Source organism: Morone saxatilis, unplaced genomic scaffold, assembly GCF_004916995.1.
Source record: "Morone saxatilis isolate NCDOM2014 unplaced genomic scaffold, NCSU_SB_2.0 Contig17, whole genome shotgun sequence".
Lineage (NCBI taxonomy): Eukaryota > Metazoa > Chordata > Actinopteri > Moronidae > Morone > Morone saxatilis.
In genome coordinates, this window is record NW_023339729.1 from 14,365,114 (window position 1) to 14,385,777 (window position 20,664).

Below are 20,664 nucleotides of genomic sequence, written 5' to 3' on the forward strand. Positions count from 1 at the left end.
GTGTGTGTGTGTGGTGTGTGCGCGCGCGTGTGTGTGCGCGCGTGTGTGTGCGTGTGTGCGTGTGTGTGTGCTCAGGGTTGGCTCTGTATGTGTCTGCGCAGCTCCTGAGCCTTATCCTTCAGGTCAGGTCTGCTGTCGGACTGCAGCGTTGACAGGGAGCGCTGAAGCTGCTCCCGGCTCTTCACAGACACACAGTCCCACTGTTCACTCTCTGTTCAAATCACACATGCACAAGAATATTTCAGTGACACCTGGATTCATTATCTATGATACATACAGTACATATATATGTGTATTCGTGGGAGTCTGTGAGAAATGTGAAGCTGAAAACAATTAGCGTAATACAGGACAGTAATCCTTAACAAGTCTCTAATATCAGCCATAAACTAAAACATTAAAGACAGTGGCTTTGCATTGGAATTCATTCTTTGAGTGGATGATATTAAAAATGCAGCACATGCAAGGAATAATAAAAAAGGAGATGTGTGGGAAAGTACAGCTCAGGCTGATGGCAATGTCAGTTACAAATCAAGAACAATACACTTTAACAATCTTAGTAGCAATACTTGCCTCCAGTTCTCTTTACGATCAGATCCACAACTGACAAGGCCTCTGTCCTCACGGAGGAGTAACTTTTGTTTTCTGGAAAGAAAAGCAACACAAATATGATGATGAAATGGAGGCCTGTTAAGGCGATTAAAGAGTCCACTGAAAATGTGAGGTGCTTACCTAAAGGGTAAGTGAGAGCAGCGCAGGTCTCTGTGAGGATCTGCGACAATGCGTTCAAGTCTTTATTGCCTTTCTCTAGCAGCAATAACCTACAGAGAAAAACACCTCATGTATTCAGTCCAAAAACTTTGATCAGCTTGATTAATTCAGGGTTAATTTGAGAAACCCTTTTTAGTATAGCTATTGTTTGTTTGGACCTTACCCTTTGAAGTATGCCTTCATGGACTGAAGAACACCGAGCTGGACTTTCCAGGTGCTGAGCTTGAGCTTCTCACACATCAGATTGCACACCTCCACCTGGAAACAAGCTACAGACGAACACAACATTCAGAACATTACTTCATAAAAAGGGCCACAACTCAGTTTAGCCTACATTACTGAGAGGAACACTACAGCAGTTCTGCCACTAAGCCTAAGCTCCTGATATTGTAGTTGCTTATTAAAGTCCCTCTCCACTCAAAAGTGTGTTTTTTCTTCTCGGCCCCACAGTTGGATGTTTGAGCTTCACTGTGCAGAATGATGTACGTGCAGATTTTGACACTAGAAGGATGTTTTCACATTCATCTTCCATTCAAGTGGAAAGTTTCTCTGTGGTCAGTGAAAATCTGATTTTAAGGGGCGGGGCCTACAATTCTGAAAAGATTTCTATGCTGCATTACATTGTGGAAATGTTGGTGTCCAGCATTAATATTTTTCACTATACACAATGTACAATATGTCAAAGTGTACAGCTTAGAAATGTTAAATGTGGTTTAGGGTTTATTAATGTCCCTGAACCAGTTCTCTGAACTTGTTCTCTCTGAGCAGTGGTCCAGTTGTGTCTGTTCTGAGGACAAGCTGTAACCTACCCTGAGTCTGTGGGTTTCTGGGCCAAGCCTTTCCAAGAGTCTCAAAAGCACAGAGCAGCGCTTCTGTCTGCAGCTCTTTCTCCTTCACATCTCTATCATCATCCTCCTCCCGTGACCTAGGTGACGCAGCACCACTCTCTGGGCAGCTCTGATGGGAATCAGGAAGATAGATGTAGCACAGTTAAAAACTATAACTTAACTTTAACTACTAAAACTAAACATATATATATATATACACAGAGGTTAATAACAATTAGGTGATATAAAAGGAGTAGATGTAGTTGAACCTTCTTGATCAGAGGTAAAAGGATCTCAGCCATGTCCCTGAAACGGTCCTCCTTGCTGCTTTGAAGCACGTCTCCAGCACAGCGCAGAGCAGCCATTTTGTACACCAGACTCTCCTTACGACATTCCTTCAACACAACCTCCAGCACCTCAGAGATGGTGGGTTGGCCTGCGCAAGGCTTCTGCAGCTCGGTGCTAAAAGCCAAAGAAAGAATGGAAGCAATAAAATATAAAAACTTGTAAAATAAAACTGCCGTTAAAGGGGGGGAAAAAAAGTTCTGCAAGGAGTCTCACCTGCATTTGGAGACTACTGATCCAATGGCTTTCAATAGCTCCTCCTGAAACCAAAAAAGAAAAAAAAAGTATAAATATAAAACCAAAACGATTTCTTTCTTATGTTTTTTACTCTGCTGTCGTATAATCAGTCGTTACCTTGCCAGCCCATGTGCGTCCAGACAGTCCCTGCATTAAAGCCGTTAGCACCATGCCAAGGTGTGGTGCCACCAATGAGCCCGTCTGTTCCTTGGCAACGGTTGCCATGGCAGCTGCACCCTGAGCCTTCATCTTCCAGGACTGGGACTGCAGTGCCTTCTGCGTGATAGCGATCAGCTCTGTCATGTAGAGTCTGATGCCTCCAAAGCTTCCTAGAATCACAGCAATGAGCAGTGACCAAATACACAGAGATGTTATTACCAGACCATGTTTTATATTCCAGAATGCAATACGGTAAGCACACGCTGTATGAGTATTTCTCACCTGGGACGTTCTCCTGCCACACCTCGGCCCACAGCGTGGCATCGTGGCCCTCCCCTTTCTCCTCATCCGGACCTGCCGCCTGATGCATGCCCAGGAAGGCCAGCGGCAGAGCCACTCCTGCATGGCTCTTCAGCACATCAGGACTGTAGTGGCTGATGGCGTGCACAGTCAGCGCACATGACGACTTGTACACAAGTTCTGCGAGTAAGAGAGTTTGTGTGAGGCTTGTTTTTTTCTTTGGTATTTTTAGGGGAAAATGTATTTTCTGCTGTCTTACCTTCTTTCTCCAGGTACCAGCTGTTGAGCTTCAGTAGTAGTTTCTCTACACTGCTGTCTTTTGCTGTCTGATGGGAAAAACAAGTACAACAACTCCTGCTTACTGAGTCACTGAGGAACCCCTATGCTGTGATTCAAGTAATCAACTGCTTAACAGATGTAGTGCTTACCCTGACTAGGTGTCCCAAAGCAAAGGCAAATTGTTTCTGTACTACGGTGCTTCTGTCATGGATACCGCTCAACAGGGCACTCATCAGTTTACCTGGAAACACCAAAGTATCTTTGTCATTAGTTCATTTTCTTCAAACAGTAAATACATTGAAGGGACGGATGAGCAAACTTGTGCTTTACCTGAGTATGGGGTGAGGTCCTGGGGGCACTGCACTGTGAGTGAAACAATTACACTAGCACAGCCACCCTACGCAGAGAAAATAGACAAACATAGGCTGACTTGATACACTACATCTCTACAAACACGAGGGGAACAAGGGCCAACACATGAGAACAGGTGTATTTAAAAGACAATCAAAGCATCAACCATTTACCAACTCTCTAAGAAATACAGAAGTGTGTCTACCTTGGTGCCCAAGCCAACTCCACTCTTGAGCAGCTCACAGAGTCTGGGAACCAGCTCGCCCAGCACAGAAACATCGAGGTGCTGCAGACACTGAGCACAGGGAGACACAAGACAGTCCTTACTCAACAGATTTTATTGGCCTGTTATCATGTTTTGTCAAATAGAAACCTGACATTCTTTCCTGTGACACCTACAAACTGGGCTGAATAACCTCAAGGAAATGATGGAATGAGATTCAACAGCAAATCCAACCTTTTTCTTACCATGTTAATGGTCTCCATCATTGGAGAGGACTTGGCAGCACTCAGCCTGGCGGCATCCATGGCACTCTGTAGAAGCAGAAAGAACAGAACTCATGACTCATGTGGAGTCTAACATAATAAAACTTACAGGCTTTGGTTACCAGACTAGTTAAGTGAAGATGCAGCTGAAGGATGGGATTACCTTTTCCTGCTCTGTGGCTCTGAGACTGAGGTAGTTGAGGACCTGAGGCTCCAGGGTGCTGAGGGCCTCCAGCAGGGCTGGGATCAACCGGGAAGCATGAGGCTTTAATCTGGCCCCGGCTGTCTTACTGATCTTCACCAGGGTCTGGATACTGGTAGGGAATAAATAAAATGGATGGGTTGAAAGAGAAGGCAGACGATGCTGTGGCACAAAATAACAACCTGGTAATGTGGTGACTGAAAGATAAACAAACAAAAAGCCAAAACCAAGACCACATTTATTTATAGAGGGAGAGGTTACCTTAGTGCGCGGACCTCTGATACATTGCTAACGATGCCTTTTTCCAGCAGGGTTGGTAACATCACCGCCACAGTTCTCTGGGCTGCAGAGCCTGTAGACTCGCACATTCGAGTACACACCTGGATAGAGAGAGACAGACACTTGGATGTGCACGTGTACACAAAAACAAGTTATACACACACACAGGTTGATATTCTGACAAACTTTACCTTACTGAGCGTCTTCAGTGTCAGGTCTGCAGCTTTCCTCACAGATTCCTGAAATCCAAAATGACAAAATTAATAAAGAAACAATTCAAAACTGAAATGTGCTTAGGTATTCTGCTGTGTGTGTTAGGGATGGGCCTGCATCAGAACTAAATTACTTGTTTGGACATGAGTATATGTTCAAGGAATTGAATACTGCGCATTGAAAAACCAGTTAACAGTGAACCCACCTGCAATTTTACTTGGGTGAAATGACTTGAAATGCCCATCCCTAGTGTGTATGACATGTCTGCTTTACATAATATCTTTATATAATTAGTCATCTAGTTTGCAATGCAACAGAACTATTCCATCTGGTGAATTAAAGCAACTCTGATTGTGATCATTTCCTGCTCACCTTGATGTCATCAAGGACTCTGAAGAGTGTCTCCCATATTTCTGCCAGGTGATCAATGAGGTCATCAGCTTGGCGGCCACGAATCAGGTCATTCAGAGCCAGGCAGCTGGAAGGAAAATCAATTCATCAAGAACACATTTTTTTTCGGATTTCTGCATTACAGCGTAGGCTTGTAGAGTGTAACTGAAGAATAAAATGAATTGCTAGATTACTATAATTACAATGATCACAATGGTTACTGTAATTACAGTAGTTACTATAATTACAATGGTCAGGGCCATTACAGTGTTCCTGAGGCTAGAGGAGAAAGGTACATATGAAAAAGAAAAGAGATTTGGAATAGAAATGCATCGCTGTTTTGTCGCATTATACCTGGAAATAATCTCAGATAAATGTATGGCACAAGATGATTATCTCGTTAAAATACTTTTTTTCTCTCTTTTTTTTTTGTCATTTAACAGAAATAGCTGCAGCAAAACCTCCAACCAAGGACAACTGGACTGCAGTCCTAACTATTTTTACCTTCACATGTAATAAAAAATAAGTTGCAAATGAAATTTTTTTTTTGGAGCATTTAGCATTCTCGCACAATCAACTCAACCTAAAGAAGTAACTTAAAGTAGAAGAGTAGATAATGATGCTCTAAACATTCTTAATAATGTTTTTATTGTACCTGGACTCACGCACTCTCCAGGTGTTACTGGTCAAGTTGGAAATGACATCCTGCAGGATCTCCTTAAGATACTTATCCACCTGAAACACATGAGAACAAACATGCTCACATCCATTTGTTTGCACATTCATGAGTATGTATTTTTGCACATGCACAAGCTTCAACTCCTACCAGGGTCTTATCAGTGACCAAGGCATCCCAGATGCTGGTCATGGCCTGGCGAATGCTAAGGTTGGGGTCAAACTGGTAGCGGTACAGACGGGGCACGAGCTGGGGCAGGAATGGAGCCAGCTGCTCACCGGCCTTGGCTGCGATCATGTGGAAACCAAAAGCTGCTCCCTGAAGAGGAGGAGAGAACAGGTGGACGGGAGGGTGAGACAACCCCAGATAGCGGGAAAAGTGGCACGTGTGATGGACGAGAAAGAGGGTCGAGAGTATGGTGCATGAGCACGATACCTTGCGGGAGTTCCACATAGCATGATGATTGGCCAAGTTCATGAACTTGTAGACCAGATCTGGTTGGTTCAGGTCGCTAGCCAATGAGCAGAGCTCCTTGTATGTGGTCAGGCCGTGACTGCCGGGAGCCATCGATGCAAGAGGGAGAAGTAGGTCAATTTGTGAACACAGAGAACAGATAGACATTTTGAGCATTTTAAATACATTTGGACAAAGAAAAAAGGTCAAGTAGGGCTGATATATGACTTACCCATCAGGTGTTTTACCCAGACCTTCTCCCTGGAACACCTCTGTATCTTCTGAAACAGCATGTTTTACTCTGTTTGCAATGTTAAATAAGAATTGATAAAGTTATTTCTCAGCTCCTACAGAAAGGGCACCACAGCCTCCTGTAATTCTCTCGTTTCCTTCCTCTTTTACTCAACCACCCACTCACCTTTTGCCAGTCATGAGTGTTTCCACCAGGGTGGACACCAGTTTCTGTTGGTCACCCTCTCCTCCCATCTCATACACAAGTCCCAGGCCTTTAGACGCTACATCCTGACTCAACTCTAGATGGAAGAAGAGAAAAAGAGGGATGGATGAAGAACTGGAATTTTTTATTTTGTTGCACATTTTAAACTGGCTGGTTTAAGTAATGAGCAGATCTCTTCTTACCATCAGGGTCTGAGAGAACAGAGATGAACGCCACCTGAATCTCCTTCAAATGGGACTGCGGGAGTAAAGGCAAAGAAATATATATATATGTGAATTACAAAAAAAGAGTGATTTGACATACGCACACAATAAAAAGGAGTTTGTCTTAAACTAAATAAAACTGATTCTCTTTCTCATGAGGAGAAAAAGAAAGCATATTTTGTGACATAGCAAAAAAACTAAATCTTCTTTACTCCCATATTAGAGTTCCTCCTATGAACTGTGGCACTCACTTATGTTTACATTCAGAAGTATATCATTGTAAAATACACCTACCGTGATTTCCTTGTGTTGACTAAGTTTCTTGACCAGGGAGAGCAGCCATATGCAGGCTGCCTGTCGGACATGGGGGTTCTGGCTGGGTATATACTTGGACAGGATGGAGTTAAGGACCCACAGAACTACGTCATTGTTTTTCATATCTAACGGGAAAAAAGAGAGTGGAAATGTTGTTAAGGGGCAAAACATTATTATTTTTATTTTTTTACCTAGCATTGATCAGCATGCATCTCATTGTACAAAACACTGTCATGATGCAAGTGACGGGGATCAAGACAAAGTACTTACTGTGTGGCGGGCTGTACTGGTCCTCAGTGCAGGTCCATGGATCTCTGGCAGCTCCAGAGCTGGTGCCTATTGCAGCACTGGTTATAGCCTCTCCAACTGTAAACTGCAGCTCCACCTGCTTGGCCTTGAGGGAGAAAATGGGAAAGATATGAGATATGTTTCCACTAATGAGCCCTACCGACAGATTCATGGGGGTACCATGTCATGGAATGAAGATCAGACAGCTGAATTTGTGTCTGCAAAAATTCCCACTTGAAGGTTTTAGAAAACATAGCCTACAACTATTAACACCACCAAATAACCTGTAAGTTCTAACTGTTTTTGTTGTCTTTGTGAAACCCTCCATTGCTACTGTTAGTCAGTTTCATACCTCTACAGAGTCCATTAGGCCCTGCAGCAGCTTCTTCTGATGAGGGAAGTCTCCATCACCCACAGGAAGGTAACCCAAGGTCTGGATTGATCGCTCCTTCATCTGGACCCCGTACATGGACAAACAAGACCATTGAGATAAAGATGACATGAGTCACAAATCTTTTAACTGAAGATCGGATGTATCATACAGTATGAATATAGTACGGACACAGTGTGCACCATTAAATTAACTTGTCAGCAAGTCCCAGGTTACCTTTGTGCTTTCCTTGCCAGAGGGGATACGAGCCAGCAGGTTTTCCACGGTTGACAGTTTGGTGAAGCCCTCTCCCTCTGCGGGGATTAGCAGGGTGCCGTTCCGCCCAATTTCTCCCAGAGCGGTGCACGCTGCTACAGCCAGCAGTGCACTACTGCTGTCCAGGAAGGAACCTGGATGGATACACAAACAAGTGTATGAACCAGTATACTGCAGTGTGGATAATATAGTGGTGACAAAAAGTTTAATGGCAGATAAAATAAAAACAAGACAAACATTAAAAGGAAATTTAACAATTTCTTGTATAAATAAATGAAGCCTAAACTGCAAGGAATTGTTGCAAAATAATTACATACCAATCGTCTTGGTGGCCATGGCAACAAGTTCATCATCACCTTCGGAGGTGATGTTCATTGGCTGCCCCATGTCATGCGTAGAGTCCCTGGAGGTGACAGCCTTCTTCCTACTCATGTACCTTCCCACCATATAGCCAAGAGCCAAGATGGCGCCATGCTGAGTCTCAGGACTCTGTGGTTCAACAAAACAAACATTTACGATAAGGTAAAAATGCACATTTTAAAATATAATAAAATCTATGAAGTGCTCCATAAATAGAGACAAAGTGACATACATGATTGTCTTTGGTGATTTTGACCAGGTTGTGCACAGCCATCTGCAGCTCGTTGCCAGTCATGGTGGAAATCACCAACGCATACAACTGGGCTGCAAGCTCCCTCATGTCCTCCTTATTTGTGTTCATCAGACTCTGTGTAAGAGAGAATCAAATCTATTACGGCTGATTGCATTGACAAGAGTGAATGTGAATTAGGCTCATGGTTCACAGTATCACAGGACAGCTAAATGATGGGACTAATTGTTTAGTGGTGCTGATAGTTGTCTCGCTAATGAACAATAAATGTCAGATGCCTCCATCCTACATCTAAATATGGACTGTACTTGCATAGAGCCTTTTTAGTCTTTCAACCACTCAAAGCACTTTAAGCTACACTGCCACGTTCACTCATTTAAACACACATTCATACATTGACACACAGCATCAGGGGCAATTTGGGGTTTGGAGTTCAGTATATGCTCAAGAACACTTCGACATGCAGCGGGAGGAGCCAGGGATCGATCTGCCAACCTTCTGATTACCTCCTGAGCCACAGACCCCAACATATAAATATGCATATAACTCAAATACTCACTTTGATCCAGTCAATTTTATCAACAAATCTGGGAGCCAGTTTCTCTGGGCAGACAGACACCATCTCCAGCAGACAGTACATAACTGGGATTCCTGTTGAGAGATTCATAATAAACAGCATGTTTTCAACCATGATCATCATGACTGTTCCTGTGTGTTTTACAATATCACAACATTGAGATAAAAATATAAACAATATAACTAAATCCATTACTTATAATAGGTTCAATAACCAATAAAACCGAGACTCTGTATCATTGCATTGAACTTAACCCTAAACCAAATTTTGACTGTGATTAATAAAGGCTACATGTAATACTTAAAAATCATCTCAAATATTTAAACAAGTCCGTAACAACAATGGAGACCTGTCTTGATCACGTAGGATATAATAGCCCTAAACATAGAGCCGGTTAACTTCTCTCACCCCCTACAGCCGACAGCAGCTGCTGCAGCAGGTCCATGTAGACATGAACAGGGTTTGCCTCGGAACCCTTTGACACTGGAGGTTGATGCTCAGATGACAGCAGTGTGTGGACATAGCGGCCAATGGCTGGTGCATCATCCTGCATGTCTGGCAGACGTATGGACATGGGCGTGGCCCCGGCGCTGTAGGCTAAACACATCCTCAGGTAGAGCACAATCTATGAAAACGGGACAAAATTGGTGTGTGCAGCAAAAAACAACTCAACTTACATCCCCGAAAGATGTCCCAGGCTGATCACCAATTCATATTTACCTCCCCAAATGCAGATGGGTTGAAAGGAATAGTAGAAGTTCCAACGATGTACTTAGCTGGAGTCTTGATCCTCTGAGCCGCCTGAAATAATGACAAGAAAAAAGATATTCATTATTTCTTTTAGCAACAATGGACACCTTGTAATCTGGATGTATTGCCTCCAAGGTGACGACAAATATGCACAGAGCCTCACCTTCTCCTGGACATAGGCCACCATGTCAGGAAAGGATGGCATTGGCTTTGGTCCCTCCTTCTCAGAGATCTTGGTAGGAAAAGCTCTCAGCACCCTCTGGGCCTCCGCAGACACCTCCTCCCTCCTAATAAACAGGAAGCCAGTTTATTTTATCTTCTGCACCCTAATTTTTCTGTCTTTGTGTGCAGTTTTCTGTGTTTTGGGACTTACGGGTCTCCAGCTGCCAATAGCAGCAAGTATCTTGATGGCACGTGATCCGGAGCAAACACTGTGCTGGCAAACTTCATGGCCACCTGGCGAACTTGCACCTCCGGCTGCACAAAAAAGAAAACCGTAAGTGCTTGATTTGCCTCATTTCACCTTACTAAATGATTCTACATTTAGTTGTTTTTTTTTTCTTTACAAACCAAATACCTATTTTGCACATGTACACTCACCTTTCCAATGTATGCAGCCACCAGGGCTTCCATCAGGTTCAGCAGTGCCCCCTGTAGGTTGGCATAAGCTCCAACCATCATAGACAAAGCTTCCTGGATGGCAAGGCGGACATCAGGTTCCTCCTAAAGATGTTGACACAGAATTTTGGAAATATCAATATCAGATAGACCACTGTGCTCTCCCAACAATGTCAGATCTTTGAGAGCTCTTTCACCTACCTTACACATGGACTCAAAAAACTGCTGTACGAGTGCAATATCCTTTGTGAACAGCTGTGGCATGCGGCTTGAGGAAAGAATATAAAAAGTAAAATAGGGTTTCATTTATACAATCCCACACAAAGCTGGCAATGTTTATGGGAAAAAAGAAATTGTTTCATTATACCTTGACAGCTTTCCAACAGCAGAGTAGGCAACACATAGCAACTTCGGATCCTGCAGGGACAAATGATTGTTTAGTAGGCATAAATCACATTAAACTGTATATAATTTCAGTTTAAAGGTGGGCTGCATTTGTAGTTTTACCTCCTTGTATTCATTGATGAGCTTGGTAAGACCATTAAGCAGCATTAGTCCCAAAGGTTTATTAGTGTCAGGACATCTGGAAAACATACAAAAGCCCAAATATAACTTTTCGAACGCAAAATGCAAATAATCACGCAAAAGAAATTAAACATGGTTTTATGGAGACAAAGAAGGAAGGGCACTTTTCTTACACCATGCAGATGTGATGGACAAACTGCAAGGTGAGAGACAGCAGTTTGTTGTTGGTGTTTGCTCCAAACAGACCATCATAGACAACCTGCGGAGAAAAGGGAAGGAATGATTGTACCACACACTGGAGCATTTCCTTAAAAATCATTTAGCCTTCCACCATCTTGTAACATGTACAACTGTAACTGTAACATGTGTCTGCAACACTGAGCCTTGGACAAAGAGCCTACCTGGATATTGGCTGGAAAGCACTCTGCAGCTAGACGTGACCGCAGAAGATGTGGCAGGATCTTCAGTTTGACTCTTGTGCTCACTGGCTCGTGTTTCAGCTCTTGCTTCATATTGCCACCCTAAAGCACATGCAAAAACAGTATTATATACTATATATTTTTTGTGTGGACAGGTTGAGTTTGAAAATGAAATGTTGTGTACAAACCTTTGTTTTAAGAGGAACATCCCCCAGATACACCTTGTACATCTTGTTGATAATTAGAGGATTGTTCCAGTCGATGATGCTGAAAGATAAAAAAACAAGTACATGACCAATGATGTGAATGAAAGTTTGTCAGCTTTGCTTTATAACAGATACAGATGCAAGCCGGTCTATCTTTTAAATGTTCATAGCCTGAAGAAAATGTTACTGGGAAAGAATGAATCATTTAGAGATGAATTTAACAGGCATTGACAACTGTAGCGAATAACGTATTAACTCACTGTGTAGGAATGTAAATACATATCGCCAGACAGTTAAATCAAATATGTGAAGATTCAAATCGGTAATATGAAAAATGAGTCATGTTTTCAGTCGTGGTATCAAAGCACAAACACCTCAGTTTCACTTCACAAAAAGGAAATATACATTGCTTTGCACAGTTTATACCCTACCTCAGAAATAAAAAAGAATTCTATAACTTTAAAAAATTTAATTTAAATTAAAAAAATTTAAATATATTTTGTAGATTTTTGTCTGAGAAAATCTTTTTCAGTCATAATTATAATCTCATTTTGTTTGAAAAAGATTGTATGTGAACCCAGTATTGTGAATTGTATCGAATCATGAGTTGAGTGTATGGTTACATTCCTATCACTGTGTAATTTAGTGAGTTAGAGGGCAGATCACTGAGTGGACGACTTGTACAACTCACATGAACCAGAGATGACTGAAGCTCCTTCACCTACCTCTGTTTGCTCTTCAGCTCCAGATCAGCTGCGGTGGCCACACTGTGTCGGGTGTCACTCGACGCCACCACCAGGTGCACCACGGTCTCCACCTCTGGGACTTGCTTTGCCTCGATGAACTTCACTATGCCCAGCTTACACTTTAGAAACCAAACACACAATGAAGCAATCATTAGCTGATACTCAAGACAAACACACACACATAAGCATAAAAATGTATTGAATAGCTAAAAACTGACGGCTAACACGCAGTTTCTGGATTGAGCTGAATGTATACACAGACCTACAACTTGCAAACAAGCCAGTGCTCTTCCTCCAGCTTCAGTTATTGTACCTGCTCTAGCTGCTCAGCACTCCACTGGGCCTCTCCAATCACCCTCTTGGCAGCATAGACACTCATCCCTGGGGGAGGCTGGGGGAGACCCTGGCCACCTGCAGCCACTGTCCCCTCTGCAGAACTTCCCTGGGAGGAGGAAGGAGCAGGGCGAGTCGGGGATTCGTTCAGCACAAACCTACAGGGACAGGACAAGTTAGCAACTAGCACACCGAGTTCACTGGAGTTGGGCCAATCTTTGCCCTTGGTCATACAATAACCCAAACCACACAGGAGGAACTCACCCGTAAGGCATCAGTAAAACATCTAACATGAACTCCAGCAGGAGCTGCACTGTCTTTGGCCTCTCAGTTAGGTTAAATGGACAAGCATTCTTGGAGGTGTCTGCAGGATACTTCATATGGTAAAGAGTAGGGATCAGCAGGTGCATCAGGCTAAGAGAGGAAAGAGAGAGAGAAGTTCAATCATAGTCCAACAAGTAATAGATAGGGTCAGTCCCACATAAGGAGGGCTGAGGCAGTATCTGTGTTTCATTGTATCGGTGTGTCAGTCAAACAGAAGTTTTGAATATACATAAAACATATTTATTTGTGTGTGTGTGTGTGTGTGTGTCAGTGTATATGTCCCCTCACCTGTCCTGCTGTGGCTGGGGCTTGCCTTCCATGGCAGTGAGAAGGGTGGGGGCCAGCTCACACTGTTTTCCCACCTCCAGACGTGGGTAGCCCATTTTGATGTAGATGATGGTGAAATTCTACAAAGTACATAAATGAAACAATCACCACGCCTGTCTCGAGGCACAGACCACTACTTGGTCTAAACTAAATGAAAATCAGAATTGGTCGCAGATTGCTACTTCAATATTAAAATAGATTCCAAATACAATCCACATCAGTGACAATGAAACCTTCTATTTTTGTTATAAGGTATTAAAACAGATGTAGAGAAGTAGATATCTGTTACTATAACTAATTATTAGTAAACTTACTTAAACTGCTTTTTGCACTATACTCTCTTACACATTTTGAAATTGCTCTACTCCTTGATTGTATTATCAACGTATGTTAAACTTCTAGCTTCATAAGACCAACATTATGAAATGTGATTCTTACTGTAACAAAGGAAGCAGCTGCAGGGTCTTGGTACTGCACCAGCAAAGTTTCCACTGGTAGCTGAATCTTAGGTCTGCTTTTTATCCTCTTGTTCAGGTGGACCAACAACTCCATGACCTAGAAGAGGAGGCACAGAAAGTAATTTGGAGGTTCGCTTACATGAAACAAATGCATAAATCAACCCTCACAAGCCAAAGAAGAAAGATCCAAGCTCCTTATAAACATATTTGCGTTGTGAATCCGTATCTACATAATGGAAGTTGTATGGGTTTATCTGAGGTGTTGGTAAGAAGAAGCTAATATTTGAGGGAGGGGTTATGATGGCATTGGACTGCAATTTATTGACACACATTTTTATGCTATAGAGCAGCGTTTCTCAACCAGGGGTCCTTGGGAAAGGTGCCGAGAGAAAGGGGGAATAATTTCACAATTATTTCATTTGGCTAACCTTTAGCCAAATGAAATAATGTATAAGAGACTATTCTGTTCATTAGTTTCACACTCTTCACTGTTAATCTGTCAACACAGTTATGGAATAACTAAATCGTATCCCTGAGACCACATCTATTCAAATACGGATCCGTGGCCTGAATCGATTTGGGGATCCTCTACACTCAAAAGGTTGAGAACCACTGCTACAGAGCGCAGCCTCGACAGTCATAATCTCTTTAGGGATAGAAATAGGAAACACCCTTCTCACTTTCTTTCGCACACCCTCCTGAACGCTGGAGAGTTTGAGAAGCACAGGGGGTAGGAACTTGGAGATAATGTCCTGTAGCTGTTCATCTGTCTCTGCATGGCCCAGGCGAAGGAACACACGTTCCAGTTGATCTGTGAAAAAAAACACACACACACACACACATTTAACACCTTGATCAACTTTAATGTCTCATTTTCTGGGTGGTATCTGTCCTAGCCCAACAAACAAACACTAAACACGGGGCCTGTTTAAAGCCAATGCACATGCAACAATCAACTGCTTTCCATTCAACCCATTGGGAAACTACTTGCTAAATCTAGCTTGGGCGACCTTCAGTTTCATACAGAGGGAGTAAACATACACAAACGATAGAAACAGACACAGGGTGGTCCACATTGGTCCAGTTTAGTAAGCTGGTCCGGTCAGATGCTGTGTTGGTGCAACCATCACCCAGCCCTGCCTTCTTTCTCTCGGCATGGCTCACCAACCGGCTAGCTCACACCAACTCACAGACTAACAACGCATTTCATCATTTGTCCGCCATAACACCATCGACTACTACTACTGACACCATGCGCAATGAATCCTAAATGCCCCAAACACTCGGGTTTTAAATCTGCGCCTCAAAACTTTGATTAATGGAGTCATATTAATAGCCTGCGTGATAGTTTCATTTTGACCATGACTGGGCAAACGGCCTCCTGACGTTAGCACTGCAGCTAGCTATCGTTCCTGCCACAGTTTTCTTTTCTTTTCTTTTTTAAACACAAGCAAAGCTTTACGGTCGCTTAAAAACAGCCTATTCCTTAGAAAGAAGCAGGCCTGTTGTTCAGTGTGCATTTGATAGGTAGTAACACGTCTTTTTAGGAGATAATAATCACAAATAACGCAGAGAGAAACTTACTGAGTTCATCCTGGGCAGCCATGTTTGCAGAAAGTCATCATCAGCGACCCCCACAGTTCACTGAGTGTCACTGCAGCCAGCAGAGCCACTCCTCAGCAGCTCGACACACTGCTGCACTTCAGTGGCCATACCGTCAATTACATATTTATATTGGACACAGAAATATAACCGCAGATTGTGTGCAAGACAACTGTAATTCAGCTTGCTTAAAGGCATTGATGCTTATGCAATAATAACATAAGATAAGATAGACTTTATTGAGCCCACACTGGGGAAATTCACCCGCTACAGCAGCTCCAGATACAACACAACAGATAATAAAAGTACACATAAACACACAAATAAAAAATAGAATAGAATAAAACAAAAATAGAGTTGTATGTACATTATATGTAGTTATATACAGCTTTTATTCAGATGTAATTGATATGGAAGATGGCACAGGTTACAGCAGTAGGTAGAGGTATGGTATAAAAAAAAAATCATTGCACAGAACAAAATAAATAAATAAATACAGTAGTAACTTAGCGGAAAAAAATATCTATATGTGGACTACAGTACTAATAATGCAAGTAGTGTATTAAATAGTGCAAAAAAAGTGTCAGATGTTACAGAGATTATGTGGTTGCTGAGTAATAGAGGCTACAACATGCTATACCATAATATACACCAGGCTATCCTTCTATATATCGGTTTAATACTATGCTGCTGTATTCAGTTGGATCCTGGTGTGTCAGATTTGCATATGAATATAATATTTACTCATATTGTTATTATATATTGTTTGTGGTTCTTGATTATATTAATCATGCATAAATAATAATGAATATACAGTGGAACTATATCTTATCTTATCTATATATAAGTTTTTATATAGTTGTTAGTTAAAAAAAAGCTCTGGTAAATCCTCCTCCAGCATGACATTTGCTTATAGATGTTAATAAGTCATTAATCAAGTGTAGCCTGGGTAATGATGGCTGAATTCCATTTAGCAGCTTCATTTTCTGGTTCATGCTGACTCACAAATACAAGACTTCTGAGCCACCTGGCTCCAAGGGGTTTTGAATTGTCATAGTTCGATTCGCAGATATGGTATTTTACCCATGTTAATATGAAATAATCGTATTTATTTTGAATAGTTTTAGCAAAATTGTTGAAACCGAACATTACATTATCTAAACAAATCAATGTGGTCTGATGAACCAGAGCTAAGAAGAGGAAGCAAGTGTCATGTTGGAGTAGGATAAACACCAATGCCAGCTCTCAAACTGGCAACCCAGAATATCATAACTTGTCTGTAAAGCATTAGGAAGTTACTATTAACTTATTATTAATAAAGTATTTTTTTTTTTACAATTCATAAAATGTACCTTACTAGTTTTTGTGTTATAGCTTATAACCTATATTCATGGTGCTTTAAAGGAACAACTCAAACATGTAGTTTCAATAGTTTATTTGACATTTCATCTGTAAAAAAACAACTTTTTTTCTCAGGACCCGAGTAAGAAAACAGACAAGACAAAACAAAACACATAACACATCTGAAGTGTAGCCAACCTGTGCATTAAACACAGTTAACATGCTGGAAGATACAGGTGCACTCTCCACCAACACTGGCTGCGTTCCAGTTCACCGACGCTCCTCCTGGTTCGTAGATCTCACAGTGTACGGATGTACCGCAGCCCGCTCTGCCCCTGCGCACACTGGCGCCCTGTTATCACGCCGACTCACCGCTGAGCTGGAGTAGAAGCGATGTGGAACGCGGCCCCTTTCTCAAAGCACGAAGCAGCAGCTGTCATGTGAATCAGCTGGACGAACAAGGAAGGGGATAAACAACAACACCGACCCGTCTTTCCAAAATCGAGGTAAAATACTGAATACTTTCGTGATAAACGACATGTGATAACGCCATACCGGCGGAAAGGCGTGCATGGTAGCTCGTAGCGAACCCGTCTGGATAAAGCGGTGTGTATTTCACGACTCCTGAGCAGGATGAGCCGAGCTATCAACAGCTCACCGTGAGCGTTCATAACCAATATAAGTTGGCCCCGGACATCTCTCGTTGTGTGCTTTGTCGCTGGTCGTCTGCCCGCTGCTCAACTTGTACGAACCTCGACACACGATGTATGTGCGGTACGGGTATCACACATGGTCATTTGTACCGCACAAAGTCACAGAGCGAAGTGGCTAACGCTGCTAGGGGCCTAACTCATCTGCAGGGACATTTAAAGCCCGCTGACTGCTGCAGGAAGAAGTTGGCTAATGAGCTAGCTAGCTAGGTTAGCTTCACGGTTAGCTGTGCTTTCCTTGTCCCAGCTGCTAACATTGTCCCCCCCGAACAAGTGCTTTCGAGTCAGGTCCAGTGAACACATGTCACATTCAAGTCGAAGAGAACTCAGTGGGTTTATTATGTGGATATAACGTGAGCTCGTCTGCTGAGCTGGCGAGCTGCGCTGACTGTGCAGCCATTACTTTGCACCATAACAAAACGTAGGCTAGTTGGCTAGTTAGCTGGTTTGGCAGACAACAAAGATCTGCCAAGCTACAGACGCTCATGCAGTATTAAAAGCTATTCAGCCGAGATTTAGTTGCTCTCGGGATTTTTAATGGGTTTGTCTGGAGTAATAAAAGGCCGAAAATGCCCGGTTAAGGGTATCCACGTTTTGAAATTATAGTTTTAATATCTGAACAAAGAGTAAGTCAGTAAACACATTGTGTCTAAATATTGTAGCCGGTTTTCAAAAACTTGTTTCAGCCTGCAATTGCCTGTTACATAATCAGGTCGCACGCCATTGTAATGTAGCGGTATGAACATATGTAACGTTCAAAACCCACAGTAGCTTGTTTCAGGGCAATATGATCCTTTGTCTGAATGCACAGTGAAGTCAGAGTTGGGAGTGGGATGGGTGGATGGGTGGATGGGACACAAATCTGAAAAGGGTTGTTGGCATCAGCAAGGATCAAAGGATCAAATCGACATTTGTTGAATCTCTACCTCCATCTAGTGGTGAAGTTGTCTGCCTCCTAGTCCAGTCACAGTCAATTACATTATAGTGGGACGGATTTTGTTGTGGTCAGTATAAAACGTGCACCAAGGTATTAGACAAAGAGAAAATAAATACACTTGCCTAATTAATTAACACTTACACTCATAGGGAATTATTAGAATTAGCATGGTTCTGCAACAGGTGCAAAAAAGTGGAAATACCTGATTAAAAGTAGTAAGAAAGTGCTGGAGATGGGCTGAAGTGTGAAATGGGTATAGGCCTAATGTTTTTAACTGATCTTGTTATTAACTTGGCTTTATTGCTGCCATACATACACTCTAACAACCAAAAATAACGGACACACTAGATTCATTTATTACTATTTAAACAAATAAAAATGAATTACTTTTCAAATACGTTTCCATCCGTACAGGTACTGCATCTATAACAGTATCTACAACATATATTCATTCTTGCCACTAGTTCTTCTTCCATTCCACATACCTCCCCCCCACAAAGTAATCAATGTTTGTTTTTTTTTACCAGCCCCAGAATCTGTCACCATTACAATTTAAAAGCCAGATGTTGATGGCTTTTGATGATTGTTTTGATGTTGTTTTTTCCCCCAGGTTATATCTGGTGAGGCGGCAGGATGGCGGGAGCAGAGGTGTTCACCCCTGCAAACCCCACCTGCAAGATTATGACCTTCAGGCCCACCATGGAAGAGTTCAAGGACTTCAACCAGTACCTGGTTTATATGGAGTCTCAGGGTGCACACCGCGCAGGCCTGGCTAAGGTAGGCAGTTTTCAATATCAACTTGCACAAAGCTTCAAGTTCACCATTGCTTGTCTAAAACCATGTGATGGATCAGTGTGATAGACTTCATTGTGTCCACTAGGTTGGTGTGTCCAGTTGTCCTCTCTCATAGGCGTATAGTTTGATGACAGAGGCTGTTTATACGTCATCTTGGACTGAAGGCAGTTTTAGTCGGTCAGGAAAGAAGAAAGACAGGGAGAGACATTCAGACATATAGTGTGGCATGTTAAAATACATACAAGCTTACCTTTGGTGGGTTAACTACTGTTGATTAGAGTGATCTGTTTTGTACAAGGTAACTCTGTTCTTGTTTTATGTTCAACAGCAGTCACTCCCTCCTCTGTTTGTCCCACAGGTGATACCCCCTAAAGGCTGGAAGCCCCGTCGTACCTATGACGACATAGATGAGCTGATGATTGATGCTCCCATCCAGCAGATGGTGGCTGGCCAATCAGGGCTCTTCACTCAGTACAACATCCAAAAGAAGCCTCTTAATGTGCAGGAATTCAGGCGATTAGCTAACAGTGACATGTGAGTATTATAGAGTTATTTAAATGCTTTCAGTGCCTTATTGTTTAAGTTACGGGGGAGGAGAAGCGCTTACAGTCACACATAGACTACATTCTGGTGCTGCCAGATTAAGAGTCTTAACTTTTTCTGTCCACAGTGTACATTGCATATATATTACACAATTTACCAACGTTGAACAAATATATTTTGAGAATACACAATAACCTCTAGAAGATGATTGGTTACCTGTTAAGCTAGCTGATAGAAATAGAGAGATACTTAGCAACAGCATCAGTATATGTGTATATGTTTGATGTTCATTTATCATTCTGGATAGTGTGTTTCTGACATAGGCGATTATGTCTAGAGAGTTGTACTGCAAGTGTTGCCGGTATTATATCCTCCACTGTCCTCCACTGCTGCCCTTAATAAGATAAAAACCTACCTTTTTATAAATATATTGACATAGTGAGACATTGGTAAAGGGGAAGGTAATCACTGATGTGTGTGTTTCCTGAGCTACAGTTCTCATCAGAATCAGAATCAGAAATACTTTAATAATCCCAGGGGGAAATTATACAAACAACATATATTATACAAGCAACATCTATTAACTAAATATAAATATAAATATAAATATATATAAAACAATATAAACACACATTTGACCTGGAGTTAAATGTGTGGTTTAAAGGTGCAAGGGTGATCCATTTAACAGTACCAAATGTAATGTCTGTGTCCTCCACAGGTACTGTACACCTCGCTACCTGAACTATGAAGATCTTGAGCGGAAATATTGGAAGAACCTCACCTTTGTTTCACCCATATATGGTGCTGATGTCAGTGGCAGCCTTTATGATGAGGTAGATGGCTTTTATTCCTCATGTGTTTTGTTTCTCTCTCTTTGTGTTCCCCTTCTCCATGCATTTGTGTACATTTTCGTTACCTGTTATTAAATCAGTTTTCTTATTTGGTTTTGCCATTAGGAGAAGTAATGGT

At 42.1% G+C, this 20,664-nt stretch overlaps 2 protein-coding genes across 7 annotated transcripts in view; one reads left to right on the forward strand and one right to left on the reverse strand.

The window, feature by feature from the left end:
* Window positions 1-6: 6 nt before the first annotated feature.
* Window positions 7-15,373, reverse strand: ecpas (Ecm29 proteasome adaptor and scaffold). The gene is made up of 49 exons (XM_035660091.1): window positions 15,352-15,373; window positions 14,448-14,578; window positions 13,748-13,864; window positions 13,271-13,389; window positions 12,923-13,072; window positions 12,639-12,816; window positions 12,305-12,444; window positions 11,562-11,640; window positions 11,356-11,475; window positions 11,128-11,213; window positions 10,937-11,012; window positions 10,797-10,846; window positions 10,631-10,697; window positions 10,412-10,534; window positions 10,185-10,288; window positions 9,975-10,098; window positions 9,782-9,862; window positions 9,470-9,686; window positions 9,044-9,135; window positions 8,467-8,601; window positions 8,192-8,363; window positions 7,836-8,008; window positions 7,581-7,682; window positions 7,211-7,334; window positions 6,920-7,065; window positions 6,605-6,659; window positions 6,384-6,498; window positions 6,198-6,266; window positions 5,948-6,065; window positions 5,663-5,830; window positions 5,492-5,571; window positions 4,819-4,924; window positions 4,425-4,472; window positions 4,216-4,334; window positions 3,916-4,066; window positions 3,735-3,800; window positions 3,472-3,561; window positions 3,246-3,312; window positions 3,065-3,156; window positions 2,896-2,962; window positions 2,619-2,816; window positions 2,295-2,506; window positions 2,157-2,200; window positions 1,865-2,057; window positions 1,578-1,725; window positions 932-1,037; window positions 730-818; window positions 571-642; window positions 7-211 (listed from the first exon to the last, which is right to left on the reverse strand). Exons 1-49 carry the CDS (start codon window positions 15,371-15,373, stop codon window positions 72-74), a joined length of 5,541 nt encoding a protein of 1,846 aa, XP_035515984.1. The 3' UTR covers window positions 7-71.
* A 1,687-nt stretch (window positions 15,374-17,060) lies between these two features.
* Window positions 17,061-20,664, forward strand: part of kdm4c (lysine (K)-specific demethylase 4C) — a 29,166-nt gene continuing 25,562 nt past the window's right edge. For all 6 annotated transcript variants that reach the window (XM_035659994.1, XM_035659997.1, XM_035659996.1 and 3 more), the window contains exons 1-4: window positions 17,061-17,216; window positions 18,968-19,134; window positions 19,511-19,686; window positions 20,414-20,528. In XM_035659994.1, the coding sequence (XP_035515887.1) occupies window positions 18,991-19,134; window positions 19,511-19,686; window positions 20,414-20,528 (435 nt within the window). In that variant the 5' untranslated portion in view covers window positions 17,061-17,216; window positions 18,968-18,990. The remainder of the gene's footprint in view (window positions 17,217-18,967; window positions 19,135-19,510; window positions 19,687-20,413; window positions 20,529-20,664) is intronic.